At 42.1% G+C, this 18,338-nt stretch overlaps 1 protein-coding gene across 2 annotated transcripts in view; it reads left to right on the forward strand.

Moving 5' to 3' along the window:
* Positions 1–15,965, forward strand: part of Hira (histone cell cycle regulator) — a 92,699-nt gene extending 76,734 nt beyond the window's left edge. For both annotated transcript variants that reach the window (XM_048452270.3, XM_048452271.3), the window contains one exon: positions 15,095–15,965. In XM_048452270.3, coding sequence (XP_048308227.3) covers positions 15,095–15,211 — 117 coding nt within the window. In that variant the 3' untranslated portion in view covers positions 15,212–15,965. The remainder of the gene's footprint in view (positions 1–15,094) is intronic.
* Positions 15,966–18,338: the final 2,373 nt, after the last annotated feature.

An 18,338-nucleotide genomic window follows, 5' to 3' on the forward strand; every position in this document is an offset into this window, starting at 1 on the left:
CTCAAATAAAGACATGGAGACTTACTATTATTTATGAATACTTTACTTTATCTTAGGCTTGTCCCACTAGCTCTTTTAACTTAATTTAACCTGTTTCTATTTATCTACATTTTGCCTTGGGGCTTTTACCTTTCTTTCATTCTGTATGTCCTATTTTGTTGATTTCTCCGTATCTGTCTGGTGCCTGGCATCTCCCTGGCATCTTTTTCTTCTTCCCCCTTGAACTTAATTTTCTCCCCCTCTTTATTTTCTCGCCCAGAAGTCCCTACCTATACATCCTCCCTCACTATTGGCCAGTCAACTTTTCTTTTCAGACCAATAAGATGGCTTAGGTAAGCAAGGCAAAACAGCAACACATCTTTACATAGTTAAACAAATACAACACATCTTTACATAGTTAAACAAATACAACACATCTTTACATAGTTAAACAAATACAACACATCTTTACATAGTTAAACAAATACAACACATCTTTACATAGTTAAACAAATACAACACATCTTTACATAGTTAAACAAATACAACACATCTTTACATAGTTAAACAAATACAACACATCTTTACATAGTTAAACAAATACAACACATCTTTACATAGTTAAACAAATACAACACATCTTTACATAGTTAAACAAATATTCTGCCACAGTCTGTTGTAGTCAGGCTTTCTTTTCTGTTACCAGCCCAAATAATGCCTCACTGGCGTCTCCCAGATGCCTAGATTCATCTCCAGTCCCTGTCTTTCCTTGGAAGTCCCTCTTGTCTTTCCTGCCTAGCTGTTGTCTGTTCAGCTTTTTATTACACCAATCACAGTAACATATCTTCGTACAATGTACAAATAGTTCACAGTAGTCTCTTATGTATAGAATCATGTCATATGCAATAAGGATACTTTGACAACTTGTCCTATTTGTATCCCTTTTATTTCCTTCTCTTGACTTGTTGGTTTAGACTTCAGGTACTATGTTGAGTAACAGTGAAGAGAGTAGACACTCTTGTTCTTTATCACACTAGGAATTTTTTGAGGCAAAAGTCATGTAAGGAATTGCACAGCATCCTTAGCCATCAGAGAAATGCAAATCAAAACAACTCTGATATACCATTCTACACCTGTAAGAATGGGTAAGATTAAAAACACTAATAACACCTTATTCTGGAGAGGATGTAGAGTAAGGGGAACACTTCTCCATTGCTGGTGGGAGTGCAAACTTGTTCAGCCACTCTGGAAATCAGTATGGCAGTTTCTCAGAAAATTGGGAAACAACCTACCTCAAGACCAAGCAATACCACTTTGGGCATATACCCAAAGGATGCACACTCATACCACAAGCATATTTGTTCAACTATGTTTATAGAAGCATTATTTGTAATAGCCAGAACCTGGAAAAAACCTAGATGTTCCTCAACCAAAAATTAGATATAGAAAATGTGGTACATTTACACAATAGAGTATTAGTCAACAGTAAAAAAAACAAAAAAAACCAAAAAACAAAACAAAACAAACAAACAAACAAACAAAAGAACCTGGAGAAATCTCACACTAGCAACTTAAATAGCACCTGAAAGCTCTAGAACAGAAACAAGCCTCACCCTGACCAGATCCAGTCAGGCCATAGCACCCTACCCAGGGTCAAGTAATACCTTGACGTGGATCCCTGCAGTGTTCGCGCCAATTTGCACCCGCCAGTAGGGGGAGACATCCCATTATAGGCCTTGTGATGTTTTGCGGGTTTTCACAATTTCACATAGTAAGTAGTCATTGCTCTATTAGCTTATTAGAACTATACCATGGGTGGGGGGGAAATCAGAAACATTTATTTATATCTTAAACAATTATTTATATATATATATTTTTTAGACCCTCAAGCTTATGAACTTTTATATCCTCAGACCTTAAAACAGAAAGAAATCAGAGAAACATCATCCTTTATAGTAGCCACAAATAAAATAAAATACCTTGGGGTAACTCTAACCAAATAAGTGTAAGTGAAAGACCTCCTCCCCTCCCCCTGCCTGAGACAGGGTTTCTCTGTAGCCTTGGCAGTTCTGGAACTTGCTCTGTAGACTAGGCTGGTCTTGAACTCACAGCTATCTGCCACTGAACAAGCGCAGGGATTAAAGGCGCCACAGTCTGGCTGGAAGACCTGTATTTTAAGAACTATTTTTTCCTGTTATTTTATTTTTATTTTTATTGAGCTCTACATTTTTCTCTGCTCCCCTCTCTCCCCCTCCCCACCCTTTCAACCCTCCCACAAGGTCCCCATGCTCCCAATTTACTCAGGAGATCTTGTCTTTTTCTACTTCCTGTGCAGATTAGATCTATGTATGTCTCTCTTAGTGTCCTCATTGTTGTCTAAATTCTCTGGGATTATGATTTGTGAGCTGGTTTTCTTTGTTTTATGTTTAAAAACCAACTTATGAGTGAGTATATGTGAAATTGAAGAAGACACCAGAAAGTGGAAAGATCTCCCATGCTCTTGGGTAGGTAGAATTAACATAGTAAAAATGGCAATCTTACCAAAAACAATCTACAGATTAAATGCAGTGCCCATTAAAATCCCAGCAAAATTTTTCACAGACCTCGAAAGAACAGTACTCAACTTCATATGGAAAAGCAAAAAAATCCAGGCTAGCCAAAACAATTCTGTACAATAAAAGAACTTCTGGAGGCATCACAATCTCTGACTTCAAACTCTGCTACAGAGCTACAGTACTGAAAACAGCCTGGTATTGGAATAAGAACAGACAGGAGGATCAATGGAACTGAATTGAAGACCCAGATATTAAGAATTAGTTTAAGCGTAGTCCTTTTCTTTCAGATTTTTCAACTTAATGAAATAGATTTTTAAAATATGTCTTTATTTTCTGAATTTTATTGCTTTCTGTTGTTTGCCTATCTTTTGATTTTCAGATTAGTTAATTTAGGTCGAGTTTTTTCCTGTGGGTTTCTTCTCTCTCTCTCTTTTTTTTGTCCCATTGTCCTGTGGGTTAGAGACCCAGTGATCACTCATCATGACTAAAATCCTGAGAGTCTTTATTAAGCTGGCTGACTGCTGGTGACTGCCTGGAGAGAAAAAAATCCTCGCAGAGAGGCCTTGAATGCATTTTACAGGGAGCATTAAAGGCAAAGAACACAGAAACTGCATCCTGGTTGGTGGTTGCAGGCAGAAGTAAAGTATACCTTGGTATCCAGAGGCAGCAATACCCAAGGGCACCGAGAACTGTTGAACATGTCTCTTAGCCTTTGGGGTTGGGATCTGAAGGATGGCAGCAATCCTACTCTGAGACAGGCTCCTTTTTCCTCCCCTCAGCTGGCTCTGAGATAGGTAGCTTCTGATGTACAAAGTTGGGTTTTCTTAGCTGACCACTCCATAACCCATGGTCGCCCAGTGACCCTTAAACAATTTCTTTCATTTTCAGAGCTAGGAGGAAGTCATCTACATATTGTTAAGAGATCAAACTGGGAAAGCTTATGGACAAGCAGGAGGTCAGCACTTACTGTCTCATCAAACATGGTTGGAGAATTTTTAAATCCTTAGGGCAGCCTGGTCCAGTTAAGTTGCCAGCTGTAACCTCCCTCTGCATCTGTCTATTCAAAGCAAAGATGGGTTGACTCATCTGCCAATGGGAGGTAAAAAATGCATCTTTAGGTCCAAGATAGTGTACACTTGTTTCTCTGGAGGAATCAGACTCATGAGAGTGGATAGGTTTGGGGCCTGATGGTCTCAACCCTCTTATTCACGTCCCTCAGATCTTGGATGGGTCTGTCATGAGAGGTCCCAGGTTTCTTCATAGACAAGAGAAGTGTTTTCCAGGGTGACTGCCAGGGCAGTTCTGTTTCTCTAAGCCAGTCAATATGGACTACAATGCTCCTTTTGCTTCCTTGGTCATTATTTAATCTGGATAATGTTAGCTGGACTGATTAGTTGGACAACTATTGGAATTTGATGTTTGGCCAGTGAATTGGGGGTGTTGGTTTCTGCCTATTCCCCCAGGAATCTTTTGTTGTAAATCTGAGAGGTAACCCAATTCAATCTTTTGATTGGGGCAAGACTTTCAGCTAGGATATATTTTTCTGACTGAGGATAAGACCAAAAATTTTCAGTTCCTCTAGGAACTGGGACCTATTCACAACTTAAAATCCCTCTAACTTCTGTAACTTCTTTCTAATATCTGGCTAGGTGACAGGCAATGTTGAGCACCTGCCCATTCTCCAGTGCATCTGGGTCTAAGGGTGTATAGGTATGGTAAGGCTCTGGGAGGTGCTTTAGGTATGCAGCAGGATGCTTTGAGGTACCCTGTATGACCTCACTTCCCCTCTACAGGTCTATGGGCTTTCTTAGTGCTATTTGTAGCCTAGCCAGGAAAGTCTGGCTGTAGGTGTCTAGTGGTTCGTTACCTTGGTCTGTGTTAGGATCTCAATGTGGTAAGTGTTATCAGCCAGAGAATCCCCAGTCTGGAGCCAAGGCTGCATTCTTTGCTTCTAGCCTCACGTGGTCCCCTTTTTTCTGATGTGAACAGGATGGCCAGTAACTATTGACAGTCATCCTAGGTGGGCTGGCGGGAATAGAAAACAATCTCTAGGAGAGAGCTTGCAGTTTCTCAGAGAAAGGGAGGTTCTAGGACTTCAGCTCTGCAGGTCATTGGCTGGGAAGGGAACATATATCATCAATGGGAATGGGGGCTTCTTGCTTGGCTCCTTCTTCTCAAAAGGAGTCTGGGGATTTGGCAGAGGGGAGGAATGACAGAAACCGCTAGGGTCTGGGTCACGTCAGAGGAGTTCAGGGAATCAGGGATGGTTAATTGAGACATCTGCTGTATTCTGGTAGGAGGCATGATTGGAACCCTTGGGTATGCAGGAGAGACATAAACTTGGGAGGAACCCTTTGTAGAGGGAAAAGAAGAGTAAAAGGCCACTGGGCCCAGGCCCATAATGGGGGTCATCGTTCTTCATCCAGGGACAAAGGGTGGGGAAGTTCTTCATTCTGGGTCACTGAATAAAAATTTTGGTGCTTTTTCCTCTTGGGGCTTAGCTACTAAAATCCTGATACCAGCTTTAAGGGTGTCTACAGCCATGGAGGAAGCTGTTGCTAGAGACTTAACCAAAGATCTATGTAGGGAAACTGATCAGGGTGGCCAGAACTTCCTGTGATCATCAGCCATGCTGCTTAGGCCTTTTGGCTATCATATATTCCTGCAGATGGCTGTCAAAAGAGGGTCACTCTAGCTCACAAAGGGTCTGGAACACTTTGTATGCACCCTGAAAATAGTGGAGGAAACAGTCCAAAGATGTGAGCTGGTCAGAAGCAGAGCTGCCCATAGTTTCTCTTTCTGGATCTCAATTCCCAATGATAAGTACCAGACCCATCAGAAGAGACAAAGACAAACAAGACATGAACAGACAATAATATGGAGACAAATTAGGGGTGGCACTCATGCATCTGAACAGACCTGGGGAATGTGGTGACAGTTCACACAGATCCTGGACATTGACCAGTGGCTGTACTGACCTCTCCTATGTGTCCAAACAGAAGACACCTTAAGCAGACTAACCTGGAAGTGACAAATCAGGTGACTCACTGAAGGGTATTTAGACAGGGACGTTGGAAGGTCTGGGTTGCTGTGAACAAGTTCTCTCAACCGTGACCTGTGCCAAGGCCTTGGCGTTGGTCAAACTGGTGAGCATCTTGAAAGGATTTTTTTGTGGGATAGAGACCCAAAGACCATTTATCATGACCAGAGTCGGAATTGAGTCTATAGTAAGATGGCAACTGCCTAGAGAGAAACATTTCTCACAAAGTAGCCTCAAATACATTTCACAGGGGGCTTTTAAAGGCAAAGGAAAACTACATCCTGGTTGGCAGTTGCAGGAAAAAGTAAAGCAGGCGGTGTAACAGAAGCCAAAAGCATGCAGCTAACTGGGGCATTTCAACCCTGAGTATTTATAACAGGGCTGGGTGCTTTCCCACTGGGTGTTACATGGTGGAGATAGAAAGGAGTGGTGGTGGTGTCAGTTTGAAGCTAAACCACAGATGGCCCAAGCTGAGGGAAGATGGGGGGCCTTTGCCCAGTCACTGTTGTTACAAATTTGTCTCATGGTTTGCCAGTTTTGTTAAATCTTTGAAAGAACCAGCTCTTGTTGATTCTTTGGATTATATCTTTCATTTTTGTTTTCTTAATTTCAGCCCTGGTTGTGGTCATCTCTTTCTGTTTACTGTTTTTGTCTTTGGTTTGTCCTTGTTTTCTAAGGTCCAAAGAAACATCATTAAGGTATTACTTTGAAGTTTCTTAAAAAATTTTTTGATGCGCTAAATGTATTTAACACATAGAATGAATATGTGAATATTAAAATAACATCTACCCCCATTGCATTGTTGGGGTCTACATACAACCCAGGAAACTCTCTTGATGTCTCCAGAGCTCTGTGGAAACTAAATCTTGAGCAGGAAGAGGTAAATTCACTGTGTCAGTATAAGGAAGTTTGCACTGATGCAGAGAGATATCTCAGAGACCCCAAATACTGTGCAGAGAAAGCTAGAGACATTCTGAACTCTTGAGGACAAGGTAGGCATTGACTCATCTTCACCATAGAGTCCCATGGGGGTTTCTCTGGTTGCTTGGGGGGTCCTGGAGAGAGTCTTAAAGGACCCCACTAGGACTGAGTCCTTTCTGAGAGGCAGGCTCACCTGGTGAAAATCTGATTTCCAAGGGGCCTTTGTTTTGAGGGGGCCACATTGAGTGACACACATTGAGTGACATGTGATCCTGAAACACTGCCAGTCAGTGCTCTAGGTGTGATCAAGAGACTCTGGACAGTCACCCCCTGATGTGGATGGTCTGGGACCCTGAGGTCCATTGGTCATGCCTATAAAGCTGGGCATCCTGGCCTTTGAGCTCTGACTCTCCTCCCTGCTCTGGCTGGGTGGCAAATTTAGGAATTTATAAACTTTTTTCTTAGGGCTACCTTTATTATGTCTCCTAAGTTCTGGTCTGCTTGTCTTCTTTTACATTTTGATTTCTTCCTTGACTCAATTATCATTTAGTAGTGTATTGTTTGGTTTATATAAGTCTGTGTGCTTTCAGTGGTTTCTATTGCCGTTGATATCTAGCTTTATTCTTCCATGGCCAGTGAGAATGTAGGATCTTATTTCAGTTTTCTTGTATTTGTTGAGACTTGTTTTATGTCCTAATATGTGGTCTATTTTGGAGAAAATACTATGGCTGCAAAGAATAATAGGCATTCTTTCGTGTTGGAGTGAAGTGTTCTGTATGTATCTGTTAGGTTCATTTGGTTGATGATGTTATTTATCTCCACTACTTCTCTGTCTAGTTCTTGTCTGGATGGCCTATTTGTTGTGGAGAGTGAGTTTACAACCAGTAGTATGTCCTTTATGAAATTGGGTGCCTCTCTCTGTGTTGTTTGGTGTGTATGTGTTTAGAATTGTAATACCCTCTTCTTGGATTGTGTCTCTTAAGTATGTAGTGATCTCTCTCATCTTTTCTGGTTAGCTTTGGTTTTGCAGTTCATTATATCAGATATTAGAACAGCTACACCTGCTTGTTTCTTAGTTGTGTTTGATTAGAGCACAACTTTGTAACCTCTTTACTCCAAAGTGATATCTGTCATTGATGGTGAGGTGTGTGTCTTTGAGGCAGCAAAAAGTTAGATCCTGTTTTCTTATCCAATAAGTTAGTCTCTTTATATTAGGAAATTGAGGCCATTAATATTCAGAGTTATTATTGAAAGATTTGTATTAATTCCTTTCATTTTGTTGTTTTCTTAGACTTCTTTTGATTAGCTCATCATTTCATCATCACCATCATTTATGCCCCGGCAATGCTTACGCATGCATGGACAGCCTGTTTATAGCGGTTCTGCAGTTGTTCCTATCCTGGGTAGTCCTAGATGCTTGTGTTATTGTCATACCCCAGGTTCCACAGTCTTCCTTTATGCTGTCTATCCAGAGTTTTTTGGGCCTTCCTCTTCATCTTGTCTCATGCACTCCTCCAAACAGTGCTATCTTCGGGTATCTGCCTTCATTCATTCTCATAACATGGCCAAAGTATCTTAATCACTCTTGCCGTATCCTGTAGTTCACTCCTTCTGTAGATGGAGATGTTTCTTAAAATCATGGTTGCACAGCCTATCTCTTCATGTGATACCTAGAATCCTCCTGAGTCATGCCATCTCAAACATGTTCAGCCGCTGTTCTGAGGAGTGTTTCGTTGTCCAGGTTTCAGAGTTGTAAAGAAGACAGCTCAAGACAGGTGTCTCATATACTTGTGATTTTGTTGTTGTCATTATGTCTCTTGCTGACCAAACCTTTCCTAGTGCCTGAATACAACCCTCGCTGTCCCTATCCGCCTCTTGACCTCTAAAATAGTTACCTCTTTTGAGCTGAGGTTTTCTCCCAGATAGACAAAGTTGACAGTTTGCTTGAGGTTCTGATTCTTTATTATAGTGTTAGACTCCTTGTGCACCCTTCTCATATGTTGTATCTCAGTCTCCTCTATGTTTACTTTCATACCAAGGTTTTCACTGACTTCCACCACTCTATTTACCATGGCCTACAGCTCATTTGGACTTTCAGCAAGTAGTGCTGTATCGTCGGTGAAACAAAATTCTATCTACACGCCTTTCTCCTCATCCTCCAGGGCTGTTGCTATTATTAATTCTAGGACTGCTCAAGTTACAGGGGCATTAATTTGTTGTGCCACAGCAGTAAGATCTTCTCCATTCTCCCGCAAAGGATCAAGGGCAGAACTGAGGAAATCTTATCCTATCAGAAGCCCAGTGCAGATTCAGAGCTAACAGGAGCACAATTGATTAGATCTTCACTTTGAGGCAACTGGCAGAAAAATATGAAGAATGTGAAAAAGATGTTTTTGTCTGTTACGCCGACTTTAAGAAGGCATTAGATAGCATTTGGAGGAAAGGACTTTGGGAAACATTCCTTTCAGCTGATTTTATTATAGAGTTTTCAATATTAGTAGGTAGTTTTGCTGGGTAAAGTAGTGTGTATTGGCATTTGTGGTATTTCAGAACTTGGAATCTTCTGGCTTTAAATGTTTTCTTTTGGAGGTATTATTCTGATGGGTCATCAGTGACTTGAACTTTTCTCTCTTGTGGCTTTTAATGCTCATTTTTTATTTTATGTTTTAGTGTTTTATCTATAATATGTCGTGGAAACTTCCTTTTCTGGTCTTTTCTGTTTGGATTTCTGTAGGCTTTTGTATCTGCAATTGCTACCCTTCCTCATCTTGTGAGACTCACACACCTTGATGGTTCTCTCTTCTGCTGCCCTTTGGTGTATCTCCATGCCTGGTTTTCCTCCCTTGAGTAAGCTCTGGCCAACTGGTTATTAGAGACAAGAGATCTTAGGAGGTAGGGTGCAGTCAGGAGAGCTCTTAGGTCTAGAGGCTGAGGGCCTACCTGGGGTGCTGAGAAGTGAGGTCCCAGGGGAACAAGTGGCTCACAGGGGAGGAGGAAGCAGTCCTAGTCTGAGGGGTGGTTGATGGAAGATCTACAAGTAGCCAGGTCTCCTGTCAGCACTTGGAGGTGATATCACAGAGGAACCCTTGGACCTGTGGAGTGAGGCAGAGTGGTGGATGGTTTGTAAGATGGAAAGGGCATGAGAGGGAGGTCCTAGAGCTGTTGTGCAGACCTGTGAGGTGGATTGGAGTGGAGCCTACCTAATTAATGGTGTGGGGAAAGCAAGACACCTAAATTATTTTTTAGATTATTTTATGTGTATGGGTATTTTGCCTACATGTATGTGTACTACATGTGTGTCTGCAGAGGTCAGAAGAAGGTATTGGATCCACTAGAACTGGAATTATAGATGGATGTCAGTGCTGGGAATTGAATCTGGATCCTCTGCAAGACCAACAAGCGCTCTTAAAAAAGATTTTTTTATTTATATGTTTTATGTATATGGTGCTTTGTCTGCATGTAGCATGTATGTCTGCACACCAGAAGAGGGAATGAAACTATAGGTATAAATGGTTGTTATTTGCCATGTGGATGCTGGGAATTGAGTTCTGGACTTCTGGGAAAGCAGCCAGGCTCTTAACTGCTGCATGGTCTCTCCAGCCCCAAGAATCTGTTAAATACTCTCATATTCTTCTGATCTCATGACATATGTTATAAACTACAGACTGTGGTTTCATTATCTTCTTTACAAAGCAGGTCTTTTTGATGTTTTAGATTGTTTTAACCTGTAATTTTTTAACCCTTTGGAATATGTAGAATGTTGAGCATTTGCCTTTTTTTGGTCTCATTTGAATAGCCAAGTTTTTCAGTAGCACTGAATAGCTCCCTCCTTTTTTCTCCCACTGTATCTCCTTTATGATTTATTTTGCTTATCAAAGTGTGGATCTGATTACAGGATCTATTTATGTTTCCATTGCTTCAATTTTAAGTTCCTCTGTAGGAATAGTGATTAACTTTCTGATTTCATCCTTGATCTTAGTTCTTTCTTTTCTTCTGCTGATTTAGGGTTTGCTTTATTCTTGTTTTCCAGTGCATTGTTTGGTTTGTTTGCCTAAGATTTCACTGAGTTTTCCAAGTGGGCACTTAGAGATAGAAATGTCCCTCTTAGGATTGCCTTCATTGTATCCCATAAATTTTGGTAAGTTGTGTGTTCATTTTTATTCATTCATAGAATTTAAAAAATTCTTTCTTGAATTAGCCCATCCATCATTCAAATGTGCTGTTCAAACTTTGTCAGCCTGTGTTTTCTGTAATTTCTCTTCCTATTAATTTGTGGTCTTACTCAATTTTGATAAGAATACAAAGAATTCTTTGATTTTTTTTTTCTTTCTGTTTTGTTGAGATTTATTTGCTTTGTATCCTGATGTTGTAGAAAAAGTTCCATGGGCTGCAGAGAATGAGAATTCTTTAGTGTAAGTGAAATGTAAGTGACTTGGTCCATTTAATCTGTGGAACCATTTAATTCTACTCCTCTATTTTTTTTTTCTTTCTTGTTGACCTGTCAAAAGGTGGGAGTAAGAGTCCCTGGCTGTCACTGCTTTGGGGTCGCTCTGTGACTTTATACTTAGTGTATGTGCTGTGAAACTGAGTCAGCCTGTGTTTGATGGGTATTAATTTAGAGCTGGAATATTCTTTTGGTGGATTGCTCCTTTGATCAGTACGAATGGACCCCTCTTACCTCTGACTAGATGAAGTCTATTTTGTAGCATATTAAACTATCACACTTGCTTACTTTTGTTGTTTTTATTGTTGGGTTGTTTTGCTACCATTTGCTTGGAAAACCTTAAGGTGGTGGTGTCTGTCATTGTTGGTGAGGTATGTTTCTCAGAAGAAGCAGAAGGAAGGTTCTTCTCTTCACTCCTTCCCTCCCTCCTTTCTTCCTTTTCTGAGACAGTTTTTCTATGTAGACCAGACTGGCCTCAAACTCAGAGATCGCCTGCCTTTGCCTTCTGAGTGCTAGGATTAAAGGTGTGTGTCGTTCCCCGCCAGGATCTTGTTTTATAATCCAGGCTTCTAGTCCTTATCTTTTTGTTGGGAAATTCCAGCCATTGATATTTAGGATATTCAGTTATTACTGAAAGATGGATGTTGATGCTTATCATTTGATTGTTTACATACTCTGTGTGTGTGTGTGTGTGTGTGTGCGCGCGCGAGCGCGCATGTATGCACCTGCTTCTTGATTTGGTTTCCTTTTAAAATTTAGTTTTGCTTATTTTTTCCTCTGTATCCTCTTGTGTGTGTTTATTTTTTTCCTCAGTCGAAAGTATTCCTTTCAGGATCCTCTATAAGGCTGAATTGGTGGTTATAAAATTGCTTCTGCCTACTTCTTAAAAAAAAGATTTATTTTAATATGCGTGTGTGTGTGTGCGTGTGCGTGTGCATGCATGCTATATGCATTCTGTGCATGTGTAGATGCCTGTGGAGGCCAGACCAGAGTGTGGTATCTTCTGGACCTGGAGCTACAGATGCCACCCAATGTGGGTACTGAGAACTGAATTTGGTTGCTCTGAAAGAACAGCCACCTGAGCCATCTGTCCAGCCCTCCTTTAACCTGCTTTCATTGTGAAGAGTTTTTCTTTCTTTTTTTAGATTTCATTTTGCCTCCCAACAGCAGTTCTCCCTCTCACCCGTCCTCTTGCACCCCTTCTCCTCCTCTCAGCCCCCTCCCCCATACACTCCTTCTAATGGGTAAGGGCTTCCATGGGGAATCAACAAAGTTCCCACATATTAAACTGGGACAGTACCAAGCTCCTCTCCTCTGTGCTAAGGCTGAGCATGGCTTCCCACCATAGGTTATGGGCTCTAACAAACTAGCTTGTGCACCCAGGGATAGATCCTGGTTCTATTATGCCTGGGGCCTCTCAGATAGTCCAAGCTTCACCACTGTCTCCCACATATAGAGGGCCTTGTTTGGTCCCATGGAGTCTCCACAGCTGTCAGTTGAGAGCTCATGAGTTTCCACAAGCTTGGTCTAGCTGTTTCTGTGATTTCTCCATTATGAACTTGACCTCCCCTGCTCATATATTCCATCCTCTCTCTCTTCGACTGGATTCCCAGAGCTTGTCCTGGTTCTTGGTTGTGGATTTCTGGATCTGGTTCCATCAGTTAACTGGATGAAGGCTTTATGATGATAGTTGGAATATTCACCAATTTGGTTACAGGGGAAGGACAGTTCGGGTACCCTGGAGAGTTTTTATTCCATTTTAACAGATAGTTTTGAAGGTATATTAGGCTGGCTTCTCAATTGTGCTTTTTTAGAACTTGAGAAGCACATCTCTCTAAGCCTGCTTGGCTTTTAAGGTTTCCATCGAGAAGTGAGTGATTACTGTGGCCTGGCTTTCTGTGTGATTTGGCCCTTCTCTCTTGGAGCTTGAGGTACTTTCTTTGTGCCCTGTGCATTTAGCATTTTGACTGTTTACTTGGTGTTCTGTGAGTTAATCTGAATGGTGCTTTACTTAAATTTGGGAAATTTTCTTCTTTGATTTCATTGCAAATATTTCCTGTTCTTTGGCATGGAATTCTTCTCTTTTTTGTATACTCAAGATCCACAAATTTTGCTTTCTCTTACTATCCCAAAGATCTTGTCATTATCATTAAATATGCTTTTTATTTATTTATTTTTTTTGAGACAGGATCTCATTATGTATTTCAGGCTGTCTTTTAGCTCATTGAAATCCTTCTCCTGTTTCCACTTCCTGGGGTTAAAGGCGTGAACCACCACACTGGGCAGAGGCAGTGGCCGTAGTGATTGTTGCAGTTGCTGCTGCTTCCTCCTCCTCCCCTCCTCAGCTTTCTTCGTTTCCCTCCCTCCCTTCCCCTCTTCCTCCCTTTTCCCTTCCCTTTTTCCTTCCTTCCTTCCTTCCTTCCTTCCTTCCTTCCTTCCTTCCTTCCTTCCTTCCTTCCTTTTTAAAATGGTCTCTCTGTGTAGCTCTGGGCCCAGAGCATGCAGTTCTCCTACCCCCACCTTCCAGATGCTGAGATTATAGACATCACCATCCAGACTTTAGCTGTTATCTTTATTATGCTTTTCTGCCAGTATTTTGTGTTTTCTACATGGAACAAGAAATCAAATCATTTTAAAGAAGCATTTTCTATTTTCCAGTTCCATGCCTTCCTCACGTATCTTACTGTTTTTGCTACAATTTTGAAATCTTTTAATATAGTAAATTATACATTTTAAATTATTTAACTCCCCTTTTCTGGATAAACTCAATTTGGTTATAGTTTCGTTAGGAAAGATTGTTAATTATTTATAAGGGATTTGTGCATGCAGTTTCATGGTGACATCCATTGGTGTTTGATTTAAGGCTAGCCTAGGTTATTTGCAAAGTAGATGAAGTTAGGGCTCTTCGTTTTTTTCCCCTCTAAGTTTGTATAAGATTGGAAAATGCTGATCTTTGGATGTTCGTTAGAGGGCATTTCACAAACCTGGTATTTCTGACGCGTTCTTTGGTAAGAGTTTCTTTCCAAGTGAAGCATGTTAAGAACAAGTTGTTACCTCAGCACTGTGTTAACTAGTGGCTCTTACCATCTTTAACTCTTGGTGTCCATGATTCTGTGTGTTATTTTCCTGGGCAGGCTGCTGTGGATGGAACCTGGACTCTTGTCCAGGTTTTCCATTGACCCAGATCCCTGATCATAAGAATATCATAGAACACACTCACATTTTAAGTAGAATTTTGAGTGTTTTTGAAATCTAGATTATAGAGTTGAGGATGTAACTCTGGTGTGATGATAAATCCCAGTGCATGGGTGGCAGAGACAAGGTGACAAGATGTTTAAGGTCGTTCTTGGCAACATTCAGAGTGTAAGGCTAGCTTGGTTGGATGGACCCTGTTTCAAACATAAAATCTAGAATACGATATGGGATTGTTTTTACATGTACATGCTGGTGATTGAACCTGGGACCCCACAAACTCTGGTGTGTCCTTCACCTGCCCTCAGCCATTACTCATACACTTTTGACCCTCTGCCCTGTCAGCTGGGGCAGTTACCTCCCTGATCTGACCTGGCCTCTGGCAGCTCCTATTCTTTGCCTAAATTCTGGGCCTTCTCTGCCCTTGGCAAATGCCTCCTGCCAGGCTGGTTTCCATTTGATATTATTGTTTAGATTTACTCTTTGGCCTGTGCAACAGAGAGCCTACTTAGTGATGACGACTGCATGTGGCGAGCAGGAGCCAAGGGAGGAGATACAGAAAGAATATCAGAAACCACCACTGTCCCTAAATGCATTATTAACCCAGGGTTGCCCTGCAGTACCTGGAGTAGGAGAACATCTGTCTGAGGGGCATCTTAGAAGCCCTCAATCCTGGTATGCCACCTGCCTGACCCTAAAAGGTTAAATTTCAAGACCCCTGCCCAGGAAGTGAAAGTTTAGTGGGAACTATCAACAAATGTAGGGCAGGTGGGCACAGAGCCTGGTCTTTCCTGCTGCCTGTGCCACCATGTCTCTTCCTGCCACCCTTTCCTCATACACACTCATCTGATCCCACCTTTTAGCTTTCTGGGTTTATCAGCTATGGAGTCTCTGCCAATCCAGGGAAGGTACCATGTCTGGACCCCCCGACACTTCCCTCAGCTGTTATTCTTGTGTCTACAGGGTCTGCGGAAGAGGGAGCTGCTGAAGGAACTGTTGCCAGTCATTGGGCAGAATCTTCGATTCCAACGCCTCTTTACTGAGTGCCAGGAACAGCTGGACATCTTGAGAGACAAGTAGCCTGCCCTGGCCATCCCCAGCTTCGTCAGGGGCAGGGCTGCACTCTTGCTTCTGGCACGTGCCAGGGCTAGCCCCCACCTGCCAGGGCGGTAGTGGAACGAGAGAACTTGGCGGAAGGTGTATTGTGCTGCACCAGCACAAGCCCAGTTCCCTGGGTGGACATACTCTATGTCCCAGGCCTGGGATGACTCCAAAAGGGGGCAGCTTGTCCCTCCAATACAGGCCCAGCTGTGGACCTGGGGTTGGTACTGGGGCTCTGCCTTGCTGCCCAGGGTCAGCGGCAATCTCCTGAGCCTGTGTCCAGCTCGGCCCCAAGGTAGACATTGGCTCCTGACCAGGCAGATGCTGTGCTGCTTCTGCTCTGACGAGTGAGCCGTTTGTGAGAGCATGAGCTTGGGAGCCTTAGGGCTATGCAGTCAGCAGATGGACCCGAAGCCTGTGTAAAGCAAAGCTGTTCTGACACATGGACTATTTTTGTACTAGAATTTGCTAACTTGGAATATGAAGTTTCTTTTGGTTGATCAGGATATCCCTATAAGTTACTTGGACATTGGTCACTTGTAGGAAATTTAAACTCTAATTATGACAGCTACACTGAAAAATAATTGTACTGAAATTAACTTGTCTATCTTCATTTGGTTTAATTTTTAAATGTTTGTAAAAAGAGACACTTTGTGTGTTGGGGGGATGGGACAAAGGGGAGGGCAATTTCTTTTCTAAGTGTAAAATAAATGAACATGCATTGGATACCAAACCATTTGCCTTTCTTGCCTTTTTCTTCTCATGTCCTATCAGCCCTCACCATCTTTCTCCTCCTGTGGCAGTGCCAAGGTTGGAGCCTGAAAGGAGAGAGGACCGTGTCATGTGGTCCCTCTCTGTACCCCATGTCGAAGTTCATCTTTGGTGTGTGGAAACCAGCTATCTGGTCTTCCAGCACCTCAGGCTAGCTTCGGGCTGACAAACAGGCATTATGACCCTTGGTGTCTCAGCTGTTCCTTATGAAAGATACAAACATGAGGATACTGAATTATCAGAAGCCTGAGTCACGTGGGTAAAGTCCTGGCAACTAGGACTTTGAAGGAAACTTTAGCAATTATTTCTCTTTCTCTCTCTTAACTCTCTTGCTTGTGGATGTGTACGCCATGGTGCTTCTGGAGGTCAGAAGACAACTTTGGGTGTTCTTCACTGTGTGAGTTCTGGGGATTGAACACAGGGCACCAGGCTTGCTGGCAGGTACCTTGCCAAAGTCTAGCAAGTCTATTTTAACCACCACTGCTTGCAGTAGGTGGAGGCCAGGGACTGCTGTTTTCAGTCAAGAAGGAATAACACAGACCAAATTTACTCTCCTGCCTGAGATAAGCAATGAGCCAGTCAAAATTCATTAGTCAATGGTTTCAAGACACTGGGTATGAGAAAAGGATGGCGGCTGGAGTGTTCAGCTGATAGTGCAAGGCCATGAGTTTGATTTTAAGCATCACATACACAAAAGATGGAAAATGCTGAGCCCCACAGTGCCGAGCTTCCATGGAGAGAGTAAAGGAAGTGGAACACAGGGCTGCCTGAATTGAGGAATAGAGCGGAGAGAACAGGCAGCTTGTTAATGGAACAGGATACCAGACGTAAAGAGCTCCTTGGAGAGCAGGAGAGTTCAGGGATCCCGTGAGCATCCAGCTTAATACTGCCCAGAACATGCATGGTGGAAGCTCCCACATGGGAAGACCTCTGGGCCAAGTTTGAGATTTCCGGTTCATTGTTTTGATGTCAAGACAGCATAACTATCACAAACATTTCTTATGGTACCTTTTAAGAAGTGCATGTGGGACTGGAGAGATGGCTTGGTGGCTAGGAACACTCATTGCTCTTGCAGAGGACCTGAGTTCAGTTTCCAACTTCCATATTGGACAGCTCACAAGCACTGGTTACTCCAGTTCCAGGGGAGCTAATGCCCTCTTCTGGTTTACACAGGCACACCCCATGCCATATGTATATGCCTACACTCACATATATACACAAAATTTAAAAATGAAATTAAATAATTTTCTTTTGTTTTTCAAGACAGGGTTTCTCTGTGTAGCCTTGACTGTCCTGGAACTTGCTCTTTAGTTCAAGGCTGACCTTGAACTCACAAGAGATCTGCCTGTCTCTGCCTCCTAAGTACTAGAATTAAAGGTGTGTGCTTTAAGAAGAACCTGCATGGCTGTTTCTTGTTTTCTGTTTTTTTTCTTTTGAAAAATGAAAATAAAACTGAAGATTATATTTAAGATATGTAATTTGAAGTCGGTAATTTGATGGTCTTTAGTGCCATCATGCTTATGTGCATACATAGTCAGTCATTGTTGGAGCATTTTCATTGCCTCAAAAAGAAAATTGAAAGTTGGACATAGCCATTCACACCAATAATTTTAGCACCTAAGAGACTGAGGCTGACGGATTGCCACAGGTTTCAGGACAGTCTGGGCTACACAAATGAGATCCTTTCTAAAAACTGTAGACTGGCATATAACTCACTTGGTAGTGTTTGGATAGGATGCACAAAGCAATGAGTTCAGCCCCCAGTGCCATTTAAACCAAGTGTGGTGGCCCAATCTGTCCTCCCAGTATTCAGGAGGTGGAGGCAGAATCAGAGGTTCAAGAACATCTTTAGCTATATAGGAAGTTTCAGGCTGGCTAGAGTATTAGACACTTTAAAAAAATTAAATGCAGATGGGATGGTAAGAGAAGGAATATTGGGAGGGATAGCTAACACTAAAGAATGTTTGAGGAGTCATATGGGAATCTACTATAATAGAAACTTCTTAAATACATGGAAGAAATTTAAATGGAATTACCGAGTAATGGAGAAGACAAAGCCCTAACTAGATGTCTCTTGCCACCAAGTGAAACCTCCAGTGCCAGGAATGGATTAAGAATAATTAAGTTGTTGGCCAGTGGGGCCACATCGAAACTGCCACACAACCCAGGTTATTGCCAGAGCTATTGGTTGGTCTCCACAAATTGATGGTAAGGTTCTACTGCTGAAGAAAACACCTATATATCTCATTGAGTATGGGGAAGTTGAGCTGGTAGCTAACTAGAGCCTCCATCCATTTTTACTAGTGTTCGTGGTACTGGTAGGTACTCGGTATGC

The sequence above is a fragment of the Myodes glareolus genome, chromosome 2, assembly GCF_982192425.1.
Source record: "Myodes glareolus chromosome 2, mMyoGla1.1, whole genome shotgun sequence".
NCBI lineage: Eukaryota > Metazoa > Chordata > Mammalia > Rodentia > Cricetidae > Myodes > Myodes glareolus.